The 19,958-nt window shown below is 38.5% G+C and overlaps 1 protein-coding gene and 1 long non-coding RNA gene across 2 annotated transcripts in view; one reads left to right on the top strand and one right to left on the bottom strand.

Annotated features, from left to right (window-relative positions):
• Positions 1–16,929, top strand: part of LOC102920460 (uncharacterized) — a 25,483-nt gene extending 8,554 nt beyond the window's left edge. The window contains exons 2-3 of the mRNA XM_042281921.2: positions 9,265–9,325; positions 10,441–16,929. Coding sequence (XP_042137855.1) covers positions 9,265–9,325; positions 10,441–11,690 — 1,311 coding nt within the window. The 3' untranslated portion in view covers positions 11,691–16,929. The remainder of the gene's footprint in view (positions 1–9,264; positions 9,326–10,440) is intronic.
• Positions 7,754–19,958, bottom strand: part of LOC143274390 (uncharacterized) — a 34,558-nt gene continuing 22,353 nt past the window's right edge. The window contains exon 2 of the long non-coding RNA XR_013053039.1: positions 7,754–19,958. This is a non-coding gene — a long non-coding RNA (uncharacterized LOC143274390).

The following is a 19,958-nucleotide window of genomic DNA, read 5'->3' as shown; positions in this document are numbered from 1 at the left end:
TGTGGAAATAATAGGGAGGTCCTGGGTGTGTATGTTTCCAAGGTTCCACTTTGGAAAGATCCATACCTGCAGTTTTCCACCAATGTAAATTTCTGTGGTCTGCTGTAGTCGTAAGTTTTCTTGTGTCCCAGCTGGCTGGTGGTCGGGACAGATCTCTTCCACTTGCATCCCCCAAGTAAGCACACAGAGGCTTATATTAATTATAACTGCTTGGCCATTAGCTTACGCTCATTACTGACAAGCTCTTACACTTAAATTAGCCCATAATTCTTATCTATGTTTAGCCACGTGGCTTGGTACCTTTTCTCAGTTCTGCCTTGTCATCTTGCTTCCTGTGTGTCTGGCTGGTGACTCCTGACTTAGCCCTTCCTCTTCCCAGAATTCTCATTTGCTCACTCTGCCTATAGTCTGCCTTTTTAAATGTGATACCTTGGTACAAAGGAGTCATAGGATCCATCTTGGGCATCCTTTGGTTGCAAATTGTATCATATCCACTCTTGGGTTGATATAATCAGTTTGTTAGCCAGTATAAGTACAGGCTAGAATTTCAACAGACTGGGAACTAATGTTCCATATTCTGGAATGAAACAATGTGTGATGTTTCTGGCATGTATATCCAGAGGAATTGGAAAGTTCATTGTTTTGTTGTTGCGGAGTATATGCATGGTATCACAGCTACAAAAATTCTTCCTTATTTGGCATGCAGATTTTTCTTTGTTATAAAGATGGGTTCCAGTGTATCATCAATAATTATTGGAGTCCATTGTTCCTTTGGTTTCATTTTCCTTAAAAATGTGTCAGTAAATGTAGTTGTCAAATTGTAAATCTTCTGAGAATGTAAAAGACCAGAAGGTCAGTTAGGTTACTCTATTGTCTCTTCCATCAGTTAAGTTTGTTGTTTTGTTGGTGGTGTATTAAAACTTGTATAGTGGTAATCCAGAAGAAGTTGGAGCTCTTGATGGGCTGCAAGGCAATCTGAACAGACTTGCCCTCACAAGGCCAGTGTGAATTGAGTGATTGCACTGAGTGGTTGTTCCATATACAAGAAATGACATTAGTCAGTACATTATTCCTATTTGCATTGGTTGGTATCCATTCCAGAGATTCTGTTATGGGGGTTGAGGCCTTTTGCATTAAAAATTATGGTGGTATATAGTCCATGTATGTAAAAAATATGGATGGCTGTGCTAAGGTATACCTGAGTTCTGTAGAACACCATGCAGGCACAAAGTGTCTGGACATCTGCATAGGTCCTCAGGTTGTGGGGCTTTAGTATCATAAGATTTGAAGAGTTGTGGCAATAGGTCAGTCATGATCAATGGAAATCTGTAATATTGTGTCCCCAGTGCTGTAATTTCCAGACAGTCATTAATAGATAGAAATGAATCATTTTCTGCCTTCCATACCAGGTGATTATTACATATGTCCATCTTACCATAATAGGGTAGGTTGGGAAATTTGACCACAAACACTACGGTCATGTTTGGCATATTCAGTTTGTGTTTATAGCCCAAAAAGTGAATTTGGGCATTTGAATCCATGTGGGAGTGGTATTGTATTCCAAGAGAGAAAATGCTTCCATGGTGTTTTCCTATCAGTGTCTGGATCAAAGGTACCAGTGTTGCATGATTCTTAAAAGTTCTTATTAATAAAGTCAAACCTGAGGCCAGTTGTTGGGGTGAACACTAGAAGATCAGAGAGACAGAACAAGCCACAGCTACCTCACCTTGCCAATTCCTCAGCTGGTCCTGTTTCCTCAGTTTGGAAGCCTCTGAGTCCTCATCCAGAATGAATCTCAGCTGAACTGTGTTGCTCCAAAGCCTAAAAGCTTAACCAGCCAAATGCTTAACCAGGCCAAAATGCTTCTAGTTTCCAGTTCTCATGCCTTATATACCTTTCTGCTTTCTACCATCACTCCCTAGGATTAAAGGCTCGCTTTCTGGGATTAAAGGTGTGAGTCACCATGCCTGGCTGTTTCCAATGTGGCCTTGAACTCACAGAGATCCCAGATGAATTTCTACCTCTGGAATGCTAGGATTAAAGTGCTATCACTGCCTAACTAGTGGCTTTTCTGTTCTCTGACCCCAGATAAGTTTATTAAGGTACACAATATTTTGGGGAACACAATACCACCACATTCCCTCTCTTTTTGTCTAAAATTAAAGAAAGCTTATAACTAATACAAGAAAAACTATCCAATTAGTATATACAATATATACAGCCAAAAATTACATTAATGATGTCTAGTCCATTAACATTTGACAGATTCAGATAAAAACTCCATTATATATATTAACAATGTCCAGTCCAGTAACATCTGATAAACTCAGACCAAAAAAATTTCATTACTTATCTTATTTAAAACAAGTAGTTCCTTTTTAAAAGTAGATTCCATAATCTTCCCTTTTATCTTATCATATCCATATTCTCTCTTTTTTCTTTTCATAATAGATTCAGTAGTCTACCTTTTGTCATTTTTATATCTTCCCCTTTTTCTTCAGTGTAGATTCAGTGATCTACCTATTTATCCTATTATTTTTTTATCTTTTTTCTCAGAGTAGATTAGATGATCTATCTCATATCTATATTCTCCTTTTCTTTTTGCTTTCTAGGGGTGAAGATATCTTTAGGGAATCTTGAAAAGAAAATTTTTGGGTTAATTGTCAAGTCCTGTATCATTTGTCCAGTCTCTGCATAATAGGAAAGTTCAGGGCTTGTTTCAAGTCCTTGTTCGAGTAGTCTGTCAGGCTGGATCATTTCAGCTAGTCCTCTCGAAATTGTCCTGACCAGTTTGTAGTCCAAAGTCGATTTTTCCATGGTGTTAATTGGCTTAATGGCTTTATCATAGTCCATGTGGAATCATCGTTGTAGGATCCTGTCATCTTTTTGAAGATTTCAAAGTCACTGTTAGGCATGGTCATGGTTTCCTGCAGACTTTTTTTTTTTGCCTCCTCTGTGGTTTGAAGCAATCAATCTGATAAATGTCTGTCTCTCGGAACCATGAACATTCTTCCCTAGAACAGAAAATCTTCACAACAATTTCTCCCCACCATTTGTCTTGCCAAACTTTTCCAAACTGACCTTTGTTGATGCTTTCTTGTAACACGATGGTCCTGGCAATTCTTCTCTGAACCAGCAGCAGTAAACCCTTTGTCCCAGGTAGCAGCATCACCGCAGTCACCAACACAATGAGAAGGAGCTGGCAATGTGGAGCAGTAGCCACTGCTTCCATGGTCCCACCACTGTTTGTGGGTCAGTCCGGGCCAAAGCTTCTCCCAAGCCTCCTAGGCCGGCCTCAAACTCGGGATCCTACTGCCTGTCTCCTTCAGCAAATCCTACCAGCATGCGCCACCACAACCGGCTGAGTGTAGCTTGGGCCTGAGCTGGGGCTCACAAGGCCACAGGCAAACAGCTTTTTCATGAATTCATAACACGAACATTGGGCAAATCTTAAAAGTTCTTATTAATACGAACACGAATGTTGCATGAATCTTAAAAGTTCTTATTAATAAAGTCAAACCTGAGGCCAGTTATTGGGGTGAACACTGGAAGATCAGAGAGACAGAACAAGCCACAGCTACCTCACCTTGCCAATTCCTTAGCTGGTCCTGTTTCCTCTGAGTCCTCATCCAGAATGAATCTCAGCTGAACTGTGTTGCTCCAAAGCCTGAAAGCTTAACCAGCCAATGCTTAACCAGGCCAAAATGCTTCTAGTTTCTAGTCCTCACGCTTTATATACCTTTCTGCTTTCTACCATCACTCTCTAGGATTAAAGGCTCGCTTTCTGGGATTAAAGGTGTGAGTCACCATGCCTGGCTGTTTCCAATGTGGCCTTGAACTCACAGAGATCCCAGATGGATTTCTACCTCTGGAATGCTAGGAATAAAGGCATGTGCTATCTCTGCCTAACTAGTGGCTTTTATGTTCTCTGACCCCAGATAAGTTTATTAAGGTACACAATATTTTGGGGAACACAATACTACCACAGTACAGTTCTGCCAAATCATGGGTTCTCATGGGTTTGTTGTGATTGATGTTGATGTCTCCTCAGTCAAGTAACCTGGCTCCTGGTCTCAGTCCAGATAATTGTATACATTTTCACTTGCAATTCTGGTAGTTTTATTGTACTGGTAGCCAAACACAGGGTTCATCTTCAATATGTATGGCATGAAGAATGCTGAAAGGAATTTTGTGTTTGCTACTATTTCCATGCCTGGCATTGCAAATCTTATTGTCCCCTTGTTCTTCATTGTAATATGGAAGGATGATTTAAGAGATATTTTTCTCCATTGGAAGTTATAGATGACTGTTGCTGCTGTGATGTTTTTCCAAATCTATGATAAATGGCACTCCACTGGGTTTATTTCTTTAAAATTGGTATTTTCAGTGTCCTCTTGGTCATTGGTGATTGGCTCTCAAACTTGGTCTGTCTAGCTTCTGAATTTCTCGTCCTACTTCATTGTTCAATGGTCTTAGCCTCATCCTTCCACCAGGTCCCCCAACAGCTGTAACCAAATCTCTCCAGTCTTGAGGGATAATTCCATTGCAAGTTGACCACAAGTTTAACATCTGCTTCACAAATAGGGAAATCTAACATTTGCACAGAAGTTCAGTCAGCTCTTACACAGCCTTGAGCTTTTGGCAGTTCTTGTAAGATTACTGGATAGATTAAGATTGGCTGTTTGAAAGCCTTAGGCTGTTTGTCTGTAACATATAATGCAATGCTGAGATTGATTCACCTTTAAATTCCTCTCTCTGGGACTGAATTTTCTATGATTTGTTTTAACAAGTTTTTCTAAAACTTTTATCTTGGCACTTATATTAATCAAGATATAACCTTTTTTAATGATAAAACAAAAATAATTAAATAGTATTTATAATTGACATTACATAAATCCCATCTATATTAATTATCCTCTCATTTAATTGTTCCATTTTCAGACTGTTAATTGTATTATCAAACAGAAACCAAATTCCCTGCATTGTAAAAATGTTTCCCATTTTTTAATTTGGGAAAAAAATTTTAACTAATTTCTCCCTTTAAGAAATCCCAGTTGTTTCACCAAATCTGCCGACAATGATAATTCAGATGTGAGGCTGACTGCTTCTGTGTAGAACAGTAGAAGCCTGAGCAGGTTTCAAGGCAACTACCTAGTGTGGTAGCAGCCCAAGATGGAGATCCAGGGAGAGCCCTCAACCTACCAGGAGAGAAGAAGCCAAAGAGCCAGCCGTCTGTATGAGGGAACATGAGAAAGTGGCTAACTTCTATGGTTTTTGGAGCCCCACCACCACCACCAAAAAAAAAAATCCTATGGTGTTTGCTGCAGAGAGGCTGCAACAAAAACTTAGCTAGTGGGTTAGGGACTCGAGCCCACATGAGGTGGAGATTCTGGCTGAGTGCAACTGGGACCTGAGCCATGGCCTGCAAGGCCACAGGCAAGCAGCTTTTTCATGAACCATGCCCCACAAGTTGGACACCAGATGTTTGAATCTTGGATGGTTTTTTAGAAAAAACAACAACAACCCAGAGCCAGATATTGACATGAAAGCTGAAAGATCAGAGAAGCAGAGCAAGCCACAGCCAACCTCATCTTGCCAATACCTCAGATGATCCTGTCTCCATGAATGCTCAGACTGAAAGCCTCTGAGTCCTCACCCAAAAGGGTCTCAGCTGAACTGCCTTTTTCCTAACTCCTCATGTCTTATATACCTTTCTCTGCCCTGCTGTCACTTCCTAGGATTAAAGGCATATGTGCTTCCCAGTACTGGGATTAAAGGTGTGTGTCACCACTGCCTGGCTCTGTTTCCAGTGTGGCTTTGAACTCACAGATATCCAGACAGATCTCTGCCTCCCAAGTGATAGGATTAAGGGTGTGTGCCACTACTGCCTGACCTCTATGTCTAATCTAGTGGCTGGCTGTCTTCTGATCCTCAGGCAAGTTTATTAGGGTACACAATATATCACCACATACCTGTGATCCATGTTTGTTATTGTCCATCCCAATTAAGAAATCAAACTTTTCAGGACCACCCAACATGTACTGGTCTGGAAACAAGAAAGAAAACTTAAGGTCATAGATTCTTAGTCTGTGGTTACAGTTCAGCATTGTTGCAGGCATCTATATTTAGTAGAGTAGACACCCAGTGAAGAGACTGTGAGAGTTCATTGCATGAGCTGTGATGATGAAACCTGGTATTGTTGGTTGGCTGTTTTGGTATATGTGTGTGTGTGTGTGTGTGTGTGTGTGTGTGTGTGTGTGTGTGTGTGTGTTAACTCTTTACTCTTTTGGGGGCCTGCCACCCACTGTCAAATAAATCACATACATGGAGGCTCTTTTCTTATAAATGCCTGGCCTTAGCTTGGCTTGTTTTTAGCTAGCTTTTCTTAACTGAAATTATCCCATTTATCTTTTGCCTCTGGGCTTTTATCTTTCTCTGTTCTGTATACCTTTCTTTACTTCTTACTCTGTGACTTTTTTTGTAGCTGGATGGCTGGCCCCTGGTGTCTTCTTTTCTTGCTTCTCCTTTTTTCCTCCCAGATTTCTCCTATTTATTCTCTCTGCCTTCCTGCCCTACCTATACTCTCCTGCCAAGCTATTGGCTGTTCAGCTCTTTATTAGACCAATTAGTTATTTTATATAGGCAAAGTATCACAGCTGCACAGTTAAAAAAATGCAACATAAAAAACTGCAACACACCTTTGCATCATTAAAACAAATGTTCCACAGCATAAACAAATATAAAACATCTTAAAGTAATATTCCACAACAATCTGGGTTGCATTTTGAGGCCACAAGATGTTAACATACCTAAGCTATGAGACATCTTCCATGGAGACTTAGCTGCATATTGGGAGTGGAAGTAACCAAAGAGAGAGAGATATGAGAAGTATCAGGGATAGGGTCATGTAAGTCCTTTAAAACTGAAGTCCCATGCATCTGAGACAGAGCTACAGGAGTTGATGTTTGTCCTGCTGTGATTCAGTCTTGCTGTGGTCCAATCTTCCTTCACTGTGTCTCCATTTCTCTCTTTTGGAATGTGAATGCCATTCTGTGCCATTGTATGTTGGAAAGATATAACATGTTTTCTGATTTTACAAGATGTCACTGTCAAGAGATTATCTTGAATGTTAAAAGAGATTTTGGACATTTGAACAGTGTTTTTTGAACAGGACATATGAACAGGGCTGTTGTAGACTATAAGAATCACTGAAGTGATTAAAGTATTTTCTTCATGGATGACCATTAGCCTATAGTGACTTAGGTCAGAATGTAGTTGATTGAATGAAAAACCTCCCAGATAGGAAGATGTATTTGAGCCTGTGTCTCTCCTTGGTGACTTTCTTTCAGTTGCTTGTGAAACCATCAGTAGGAGGAGACTTTCTGGATGAAATTCCTCATTGGGGATATCATATGAGTCTCTATAGCCTTAACACATTTCCTGTTCCATGTGTCAGTAGATAGGACATAACACTACTGTTATGTCAGCCATAACAGTAGTGTTATGGCTGAAACTAATCAGCCAGCTTCCTTCTTGTACTGTCATGTCTTCACCACTGTTATAGACTCTCTCCCTAAATCACATAAGATACAGTAGAAGCAATTGCTATGCAGTGCTAAGGCAGTTTGATAGCCTGTTGTATTAATTTTTTGTTTGTTCTTTAAGACAAGTTTTGTTGTGTAGCCCTAGCTGTCCTGAAAGTAGCTCTATACACCAGGTTGGCCTTGAACTCAGAAATCACCCTGACTCTGGCTACAAAATGATGGGATTAAATGTAGGCCAACATTCCTGGCTTTTTGTTTGTTTTTTATATTATAGAGTGATGGGCCTGGAATGTAGGTTTTTGTCCACTGAAGCAAATTTTGTTGTACTGAGCTTCATCCATATCTTGAATTTTAAAATTTCACAGAGGGTATCATTCTGTTTCTCAGAATGGCATGTATTCATGACATTAATATTGCCTGAGACTTCTAAGTCATTGGGTTGCTGATGCATCACCTTCTTCCTGCTTGTTGTGTTTGTTTTGAACTTTTTAATGAATATGAGTATTTTACCTGTATGCATGGATATGCACCATGTGGGTACCTGGTCTTCACAGTAATCAGAAGATAGTCTCAGAAACCTTGAACTTGTAATAATGAATAGTTGTGATCCTCCATGTAAGTACTGGCAATTAAGACCTCCTGTATGCAAGACTAGCAAGAGCTCTTTACTCCTGCCCTGTGTTGATTATTTATGATCAACATTTATATTGCTGATGTTTTCATCTGTCTATTTGTAACATTTTAAACACACAGTGCCTTTTAGTAAAATCTTATTGATATTACAGTTTAAATTGGGTACTTTGGTTTCTGGAAGATGAATACTGAATTAAAATGCATGCATAACTCTTTGTAGGAACTTCAGTAAAAACCTCTGATTTCTTTCTATCTTTTTTGTTTATTTGACTGAATTTTGCATGGGAGACAGGGTCTTAATATGTACTTCTGGCTGTCCTGGTCCTGGTTGCATAGACTAGGCTGGCATTCAACTCAGAGGTACATATACCTGCCTCTGCTTTCTGAGTGTTGTGATTAAAGGCATGAGCCAATACACCCAGCTTGCCCATATTATTTTTTCCTTTTTGTAGTTAGTAATTAATTGTTCATACAATTTCTGTCATGTGTACTCTGTACTGTTGATCTGTTTACTTGTCTCTCTATGTTTGTTAATAGGCATTTCTCTTATAAGGTGATATCCCATTCAAAGGGTACAGAAATGGCAGAGGTGAACCTCCCATATAGTTTCCTTCTAAAGTCACTTGCTGGTAAAATTAGAATGTGTATGTTATGGAATAGGTATGGGGAATACCAGAATTATATGACTATATTGTCAAAGAAGTATACATTTACACTGTTGTTAGCATCATGCTTTCTATTGTACACATGTATGGGATATTTTAGAATACAATCACCTATGATGATGTGCATGTCAACTTTACTTGGGAAGAGTGGACTTTGCTGGATCCTTTCCAGAAGAATCTCTACAAAGATGTGATGCTGGAGACATACAGGAACCTTACCACCATAGGTAAGACTGAATTTTCCTTCATGTTTTAAAATGAGACAACTGTTTCTTAGTTATTGATGCTTTTCTGTAATTTGATTGAGAAAGAAGAGTGAGCTGAATAAATCAGGCATAGTTCTAAGTTTCACTGAGGATAGTAACTTAAATTTTGCATAGTTTTCAATTAAGTAACATACATTTTCTGGTACTATATTTTAGGATACAGTTGGGAAGACAGTAATATTGAAGTACATTGTCAAAGTTCTGGAAGACATGAAAGGTAATTTTCATGGGCAAGCTGATACAAATGTGTCTCTGAAGAAATTATAATGTGTCCTGAAAGTTTTACACAAAAGCAACCATGTAAATAAGCACAACTTAAAGTGCATTGATGATTATGAAGTTCTCAAAAAACTATATACCTCAATTTCAGGTAGGTGAATTGCCTTTGCAAGGCATGCTTTTAAAAAAGACAAGGAAACAATGCCTTAACAGATATCACCACTTGAATCATAACACCATGAGAGCTATGCTGTAGAACTGTCAATCTATTTAGTTTCATACCACTCATATTACAAAAGGCATATACATTGAAGAGGTAATAAGTATATCTTCAAAACATTCTAATAAGTAAATAGTCCATAGTAAAGCTAGTGTAACTCATACACTTGTGACTGCTAAGTTGAGTGAAAGGAGAGGCAGTTAGAGTCAAGGGGCAGTTGTTGTGGATATATATTAACCCCTATACCACAAAATTATGAGGAATGGAAAGTCAAACTGTATGAATTCAATGTGGAACCCTTTTATTCATTGTTCTCCCTTTACTAAGCATATGATATGTCTCTCTGGAGATAAGACATATGAACATAGGGATATGGAACAACATAACATACCTCTCAGAAAAATTAGAAGATATGTAGCAGTCCCCACATTGAGTATACTTGTTGAATTTGATTCAAGTATACAAGTAATTGGTTTTCTAGTTTCATTGTTAATACATCAACAAACTCACACTGCCAAAAAGCCCCATGAGTACCTAGTTCACTTTGCAAAGGTAGTATGACTCACAGTATAGGAAAATTTATGAATGCACCAAAGTTGGTAAAGCTCTGAGTTTTTCCAGTTCTCTTCAAATATGTGAAAAATCTCATATAGGAAAAGGTTCTGTAAATGTGAACCATGTAATAAAGGATTTTACCATCATAGGTATCTTAAAAAATACAAAACAACCCTTAATGAATGGGAACAACATGAGTGTAAATACAGTAATACAATCTTAAGATCTGATTCCTCTTTACAATTGGACCAAATGGTAAAATTAACTCATACAGATATAAAGATTCAACAGTATATTGAATGTGGTAACACTTTTACTTGTGCCAATTATCCTTACAGGCATGAAAGAAGTCATACTGGAGAGAAACCTTCTGTATATACTCAGTGTGTTGAAACCTTTGCACATCATGGTAATCTCCAAATACATAAAAGAATACATACTGAAGAGAGACCCTCTGAATATAATCAGTGTGGTAAAGCCTTTGTATGTGAAAATAATCTCCGAATACATAAAAGAACACATATTGGAGAGAAACCCTATGAATGTAATCAGTGCGGTAAAGCCTTTATACATCAACATACTCTTCAAATGCATGAAAGAGCACATACTGGAGAGAAACCCTATGAATGTAATCAGTGTGGTAAAGCCTTTGTATGTCACAATTATCTTCAAAGGCATGAAAGAACACATACTGGAGAGAAGCCCTATGAATGTAATCAATGTGGTAAAGTTTTTACACATCACAGGCAACTTCAAATGCATAAAAGAACACATACTGGAGAGAAACCCTATGAATGTAATCAATGTGGTAAAGCCTTTGCTCATCACTCTAATCTTCAAAGGCATAAAAGAACACACACTGGAGAGAAACCCTATGAATGTAATCAGTGTGGTAAAGCCTTTGCTCATCACTGTAATCTTCAAAGACATAAAAGAATACATACTGGAGAGAAACCCTATGAATGTAATCAGTGTGGTAAAGCCTTTGTTCAATACAGTGCTCTTCACATGCATAAAACAACACATACTGGAGAGAAACCCTATGAATGTAATCAATGTGGTAAAGCCTTTGCACGTCATGGTACTCTTCACATGCATAAAAGAACACATACTGGAGAGAAACCCTATGAATGTAATCAATGTGGTAAAGCCTTTGCACATCATAGTCATCTTCAAATGCATAAAAGAACACACACTGGAGAGAAACCCTATGAATGTAATCAATGTGGTAAAGCCTTTGCTCATCACTGTAATCTTCAAAAGCATAAAAGAACACATACTGGAGAGAAACCCTATGAATGCAATCTGTGTGGTAAAGCCTTTGCACAACACAGTACTCTTCAAGTGCATAAAAGAACACATACTGGAGAGAAACCCTATGAATGTAATCAGTGTGGTAAAGCCTTTGTTCATCACAATACTCTTCACATGCATAAAAGAACACATACTGGAGAGAAACCCTATGAATGCAATCAATGTGGTAGAGCCTTTGCATGTGTCAGTAGTCTTCGAAATCATGAGAAAAAATCATACTGCAGAGAAACCCTATAAATTTAGTCAGTGTAGTAAAGTTTTGCACTTTATATAGGAGTAAAACTTTTAGTGTGCAATCATTCTGTTAAATTCTTTGCATATTACAATAGTCTTTGAGTACCTGAAAAAAATCCTGAGGGCTTATTATTATAAAGTATTTTGTAAGATATTTATCCAACACAGTTGCATTCAGTTACACTAGAGTGTTTATTCTATAGAAGAAAATTTGACAATGTCAATATCTGTTCAAGCATTATGATGTCCATTTTTTATATTGTTTGTACCTACAAACTCAGAGAAAAATGAATTTATGAGGCCACATGTGTAGGGTAAAGGGCCAGCCAAAGAAACATACCCTGACCCTGAAACCAGAGCCAGTGAAAGACACACTTTGGCCCTGAAACCAGAGCCAAAGAAACACTCTTCCCCTGATGAACTGAACATGAAACCAACCAATCCCTGAGCAGGAAAGCTGGGTCTAGGTACCCAAACCACCACAAACCTCAGCTGAAACAATCCTGTTTGACCTGATAACCAGCCAATCACCAAAACTCTTGGCCATTCAGGCCAAAAGCAATAAAGGAAATACACAATAAAGGAACAAAAGACCCATCCAATAAACACATCATGAGCAACACCTGTGCCTATAACTATCCCAAGTCCAGATGGCTAACCAGAAGTGTAAGACTACATTCAACAACATAAAGAGCAATATGGTACCACCAGAACCTGGTGGTTCTACAACAGCAAGACCTGAATATTTCAGTGCAGATGAAACAGAAGAGAATGACCTTAAAACAACTTTATGAAGATGATAAAGGCTCTTAAAGAGGGAATTTTAAAAATCCCTTAAAAATGAGAAAAAGACCAACAAAAAATTGGAAGAAATCAACAAATCCCTTAAGGAAGGCTAAGAAAAAACAAATAGGTGACAGAAACAGTTGAAGACTTGAAAATTGAAATAGACACAATAAAGAAAACAAACAGGGAATTCTGGAAATGGAAAATCTGGATAAATGAACAGGCATTATAGATGCAAGCATAACCAACAGAATACAAGAGAAGATAGAAGAAAGAATCTCAGGCATTGAAGATATGATAGAGGAAATAGGTTCATTGGTCAGAGAAAATGTTAAATCCAGCAAATTCTTAACACTAAACATCCAGGAAATCTGAGACACCATGAAAAGACCAAACCTAAGAATAATAGGGATAGAAGAAAAATTCCAACTCAAAGGCACAGAACAAAACCAGAAGAAAATTTTCCCAACCTAAAGAAGGACATGCCTATGAAGATACAAGAAGCTTACAGAACACCAAATATACTGATCAAATTTTTAAAAAATCCCCTTGCCACATAATAATCAAAACACTAAACATACAGAATGAAAAAAAAAAGAATATTAAGAGTTGCAAATGAAATAGACCAAGTAACATATAAAGGCAGACTTATCAGAATTATACCCAACTTCTCCATAGAGACTCTAAAAGCCAGAAGGGCCTGGACAGACATTTTGCAGATACTAAGAGACCATGGATGCCAACCTAGACTACTATACCCAGCAAAACTTTTAATCATCATAGATGGGGAAAACAAAATATTCCATGACAAAACCAGATTTAAACAATACCTATCCAGCCCTACAGAAAGTATTAGAAGAAAAACTCCAGCTCAAGGAAGTTAGCTGCACCCACAAAAACACAGGCAATAGATAATCTCACACCAGCAGATCTCAAGGAAGGGAAACACACAGAGACACACAAACACTACCACTGACAAAACCAAAAAAATAACAGGAATTAACAATCACTGGTCATTAATATCTCTTAATATGAATGGACTCAATTCACCTATAAAAAGACATAGGCTAACAGAATGGATACAAAAACAGGATTCATCCTTTTGCGGCATACAAAGAATACACCTCAACTTCAAAGACTGACATTGCCTCAAAGTAAAGGGTTGGGAAAGGATTTTCCAATCAAATGGACCTAAGAAGCAAGCTGGCATAGCTATCCTAATATCTAACAAAATAGATTTCAAACTGAAATCAATTAAAAGAGATAGAGAAGGACATTTCATACTCATTACAGGAAAAATCCATCAAGCTGAAGTCTTGCCGGGTGGTGGTGGTGCACTCCTTTAATCCCAGCACTAGGGAGGCAGAGGCAGGTGGATCTCTGTGAGTTCGAGGCCAGCCTGGTCTACAAAGTGAGATCCAGGACAGGCACCAAAACTACTCAGAGAAACCCTGACTCAAAAAACCAAAAAAAGGATGAAGTCTCAATTCTGAACATCTATGCCCCAAAGACAAGGGCAACCACATTTGTAAAAGAAACATTACTAAAACTTAAATCACACATCAAACCCCACACACTAATAGTGGGAGACTTCAACACCCCACTTCCACCAATGGACAGGTCTCTGAGACAGAAACTTAACAGAAATAAGAGAACTAACATGTTATGACTCAAATGGATTTAACAGACATTTATAGAACATTTCACCCAAACACAAAAGTATACCCTGAGAGCATCTCATAGAGCCTTCTCTGAAATTGACTACATATTGAGCCACAAAGCAAATCTCAAAAGGCACACACAAACAAAAAAAATTCTAATAACCCCCTGTACCATAATTGATCATCATGGCTTAAAGTTAGAATTCAACAACAACACAAATTACAGAAACTCTACAAACTCATGGAAATTGAAAAATGCTCAACTGAATCACCACTAGGTCAAGGAAGAAATCCAGAAATTAAAGACTTCCTAGAATTCAATGAAAATGAATACACAGCAACCAAAACTTATGGGACATTATGAAAGCAATGCGAAGTAGAAAATTCATAGCACTAAGTGCCTACATAAAGAATTTTGAGAAATCTCACACTAGCAACTTAAGAGCATACCTGAAAGCTCTAGAACAAAAAGAAGCATGCTCACCCAGGAGGAGTAGATGGCAGGAAATAATCAAATTGAGGGCTGAAATCAATAAAATAGAAACAGAGAGCAATACAAAGAATCAATGAAAGAGTTGGTTCTTCAAGAAAATCAAAATAGACAAACCCTTATCCAAACTAACTAAAAGGCAGGTAAAGAATATCCAAATTAACAAAATCAGAAACAAAAAGGGAGACATAACAACAGACAATAAGGAAACCCAGATAATCATCATGTCATACTTCAAAAACCTGTACTCCACAAAATTGAAAAAACTAAAATGGACAATTTTTTGGATAGGTACCACATACCCAAATTAATAGGTCAATTTAAATAGACCTATAACCCCTAAGGGAATAGAAACAGTCATTAAAAATCTCCAAAACCAAAAAAAAAAAACCAAAAAAAAAGCTCAGTGCCAGATGGTTTCAGAGCAGATATCAGAATTTCACAGAAGAGCTAATACCATTACTCCTCAAATTGTTCCACACAATAGAAACAGAAGGAATATTGCCAAACTTTTTATGAAGCTACAGCTACCCTGATACCCAAACCACACAATGATGCAACAAAGAGAAAGAATTACAGACTAATCTCCCTCATGAACATTGATGTAAAAATATTCAATAAAATACTGTCAAACCAAATCCAAGAACACATCAAAAAAAAAATAACCCATCATGATCAAATAGGCTTCATCCCAGATATGCATGGGTGGTTTAACATACAGGAATCTGTCAATGTAATCCACTATATAAACAAACTGAAAGAAAAAACCCACATTATCATTCCATTAGATGCTGAAAAAACCTTTGACAAAATCCAACACCCCTTCAAAAAAGGTCTTGGAGAGATCAGGGATACAAGGAAATGTCTAAACATAATAAAGGCAATTTACAACAACCCAACGGCCAACATCAAATTAAATGGAGAGAAACTCAAAATGATTCCATAAAAAATCAAGAACAAGACAAGGCTGTCCACCCTCTCCATATCTATTCAATATAGTACTTGAAGTTCTAGCTATAGCAATTAGACAACAAAATATTGCATGGTGCAGAATTATGCAATAAGAATTAATCCATCATTTATGAGGCCAACCAATCAGAAATGTGGATTTTGTTGGAGGAAACCATCACACATAGCATTTTTGGATTATTTGCTTTTTGAATGGATTGCTGGTCCGGCTGCAGGATTTCTTGTTAGCTACAGCGCTTCCCATCTGTTACAAATTTGGGATTTATTCCCACAGTTTAGCAGTGTTTTGATCATTTATTGGGCATAATTTCCTCTATGTATTGGTATATTTTGGATGACCTCCCTAAGCTATGTGTGAAAGCAGTCACACAAACAAAACCTTTGTTTCCCACAACCAAGTACTTGTTCCATTTTCCAGTGTGAACTTAGAGGTCTGCCTTCCTGCAATTATCCTTATTGGCCAGTGTTAGTGTCCAGGAAAATCTCATTTGAGACATTCACAGATACTACATGTCTGGACCTGTTGATTTATAGCCACTCAGATAGATAGGGAACAATCATGCGCTGGTTTCATCCTGCTGACCCAAACTACCTCACACTAACAGACCCTTAACTCCTTGCTTTTATTCTCACCTTGGTTTATTAATACAAGATTTTAGCTTAGAGATTTACTGCTTGTGATAACAGGTAAAGTAATTACACATTTGTTCATTCTCAAAGATAATTTTCCAGACTGGCTGAGATTTATGCCACTAAGACTAGAGCAGCTGAGAGATGCCAGGTTCCATATGTTGTGCAAAATAGGCTCATGTCCTCCCTTTGTTTTAACCACTTAAGGCAAAAGGTGTAATCCTTTAGATCTGAGAGCTTCTTTAAAGCCAGACAACACTGGCAAAAGTTCTACAGCATACCAAAAGCTGCATGTATTCCTTTACTACTTATGTTGGTTGCCTAGTAACAGAGGACACTTCCCCTGCCCACTGGAAAAGCAGCATGCGAGCTGCTTGGAAGCATCACATGGAGAAAAAGACAGTTTTTTTTTTTTAGCCTTATTTTTGATTTTTACTGATTATAGACTTTTAGCTTATTACCTAGCCACATTTAAGACTGTAGTTTAAGAGCACAAATTAGATTTCCTTTGTTGGTTTAATCTGTAGTTGACCTCATCAGGAAACCTCCATTAACCACTCTCACTTTGTGCCGTAAATGAAAGCTGACAGTAACTGCTCTGTGTGTCAATCTTATCTCTTTGAGAAATTCAAGCCTTGTAATATATTGCCAAAGAACCCACTGTTTGTAAATGTATATAAACTGGTACTCTCACTGTAGAACTTGGATAGTTTCAGAACAATAAAGAGACATGGATAGAAAGAGCACAGTGTGAGCAGACTTATTCTTGTTCTCAGATATTAGTATTTCCTCATTTGTTTTAGTACCTATTTAGAACCCTGGAAGAAAGTTTTTAAGGTAGGTACTTAAAAGTCTTCGTTACCTGGTGCCTGGGTGTTAGGGAATCAAAAAAAAGTAGGTATTCAAGCATATCCAGGGGAAGAGGTATCACTTGATGGGGGCTGTCCAGCAAAGGGAGACCTAGCCCCTCCCAGAGATATGAATAGGAGACCTCCCTAGTCGTCAACTACAATCAAGATCTCACCAAAGGATTCTGCAGATCCTGGGGGAACCCACTGCCTGTCAGAGCAGTGAGTAGAGACATTGAATAACCCCTCCCTTTAGCACTCTCCTTAAATCTTTCCTGTACTATGTGACAAAATGAATCTAAATAGAAACAGCTTCTTGTGGAAGTTATTAAACATATGCTAAGATGAAAGAGTTTGAGTTAATTCTAGTCAACTTTCTGAGTTTCTTAAATTTGTACAGAAAGTAAGTCCCTGTTTCCCAAACCATGGGGCCACGAATTCTGAGGCCTGGGAAGCTGTATGGAAGGAGATTAAGAACTGGCATGCACAGTGTGGAGTGCAACAGATGCCATCCATAGCATTTTCCATGTGGAATATGCTTAAACAAGCTCTGACAACTGATCAAGAACTTAAGTTCCAGCTAGAATCAGAGCTAACTATTCTCTCACCATCTGCTCATACCATGGCCCCTCTCCTTCAGAGAACACCACACACACACACACACACACACACACACACACACACACACACACACTGTCTCCATGTTCAGAATCGAAACAGAACATTCCCCCCTCTTTAAGGGACCCTAAAGAGGAGATTTCTGATAATTTTAGTGATGAAAAATCAATCTCTGAGGAAGAAGATGAATGGGTAAAGGGAGCAATAAGCTGTTGAACACCCAGCTGCCTTCTGCTACAGTGTTTAACCATACACTCCACATGGCCCCCTGAAAAACATAAAAAGAAGTGAAGGGAGCTGGTGGGTTTTGCTGGAGTGATCTGACAAACCCACCTTCAGGGTGAGGCACTATGATGCTTTCCTGTTATTGTTCCTAGTCAAGGAACTAATGACCAGCCCACATGGGAACCCCTTCCTTTTAAACTGCTTAAGGAAATAAAACAGGCTACATCTGCCTTTGGGCCAACTTCTCCATATACACTCAATCTTGTGGAGAGTTTAATTGGTCCCAAGTAGCTAAAGCTTGTTTAGCAGGAAGCACTTTCTTACTATGGAAAGCTGACTATGAGTGCCTCGCTCACCAGAAAATGTCTAAAACTGCCAGAAGGAGAGGTGGGGAGACTTAACATATGAGATGTTCATGGCCACTGGAAAATGGTTTGAGACAGCTGAACAATTCAAGTTATCACAGGGAACCTTGCAGACAATTTCCACAGCAGCTTTAGCAGCATGCAAGCATTTGCCATCAGCTAAGGCTAACACCAAAGGGCTCACTACTATAACCAGAGGATCCATTTACAGAATTTATTGCTAGACTAATGGAGGCTGTGGAGAGAGCAGTTCCCAGCTCTGAAGCAAGAGATACCATTTTTGAAACAATTGGCTTTTAAAAATGCTTCTCCTATTTGTCAATCTCTATTAACTCCAATAAAGAAAACTGGGAGCATTTCTGGTTATGTTAAAGCAGGTGTTGATGTCAGTCCCTCTTACTTTCAAGGTGTGGCAATGGCAGTGGCATTATAGGAATGAACAACTACCCAATTTCTAAATACACAACAATGGGGTGATCAATCATAATTGATCAAAGAAGCATGGGTCTCAAATGCTTCTCATGTGGACAAATTGGGCATACTAGCAAATACTGCTCCTTTCAAAGAGGGATTAATATAAGTTCCAGTTCCAGAGGCACTAATATAAGCTCAAATGCTCCAGCTTTGGCTCACAATATAAATCAAAGCATGCCTCTTGGATTATGCCCTCATTGCCAAAAAGGCTTTTTTTGGAAAAGGGATTTTAAGTCCCAATTTCTATAGGGATGGCACTCTCCTAATTGTTGCTACTGCCTCCCCAATCAGTGCAAGACCCCTGGATAACCAGGGAAACTTCGTGAGGGATCAGCCCCAGCCCCATCAAATAGTAGGAGAAGTTCAGCCAGCCTAGACAAACAACCCCTTCTTAAATGGAGGACCATTCAACAATTTCAGAGCGCAACATGCAGAAGTATAAGAATGGACTTGTGTACCACCACCTTTATAATATTAACTCACAACTCCCCATCAGTTTGTCTTAACACCAGAGTCTATGGACCTCCCCCAGAGGGGACACTGGGGCTAATAATAGGCCATAGCTCCTCTTTTGTTAAAGTTCTTAATGTTGTCCCAGGAGTGATTGATCCTGACTTTACTGGAGAAATTAAAATTGTTGTATAACCCACAAAAAGAATTCATATTTGTGCAGGACAGCACATAACACAGCTGCTGCTGCTCCCATATCAGGTTACAGGAAGCACAGCCTGTGCAGCCCCAAGGGGAACTGCTGGTTTTGGTTCTAGTGACATGGCTTTCTGGATTCAGGAAATCAGAGACTCTAGACCATCTAAAACTCTTAAAATACAAGGAAAGAAAATAACTGTTTTTGCTGGACACTGGTGCAGACATTTCTTGCATTTCTGGAAAAGATTGGCCAGGGACTTGGGAAATGTGGATTACTCCTTCCTTCTTAGTGGGTTTGGGTCAGGCAAATAATGTAGCCAGAAGCTCAGAGCAAACTCCATAAAGAGTTTCTTCAGTGCCCATCATCCTCTTCAAAGTAATTGGTGCTACCAGGAGCAGACATGTCTCACCATCCAGAAAAATCTAAATTCTTAAGACATTTTAAATTCCATATTCTGTAGGTCTTTGAAGTGTTTGAAGATTATCTATCTAATTGAAATATATCTTTGTATACCTAGAAAACTTAATTAACATGCTAAAAGTTTGACTATCATAAATGCCTATTAATCTGAATTTCTTAATGATATATTGTAG

Source organism: Peromyscus maniculatus, chromosome 7 (genome assembly GCF_049852395.1).
Source record: "Peromyscus maniculatus bairdii isolate BWxNUB_F1_BW_parent chromosome 7, HU_Pman_BW_mat_3.1, whole genome shotgun sequence".
Taxonomy (NCBI): Eukaryota; Metazoa; Chordata; class Mammalia; order Rodentia; family Cricetidae; genus Peromyscus; species Peromyscus maniculatus.
This window is presented reverse-complemented; position numbering and strand designations above follow the sequence as displayed.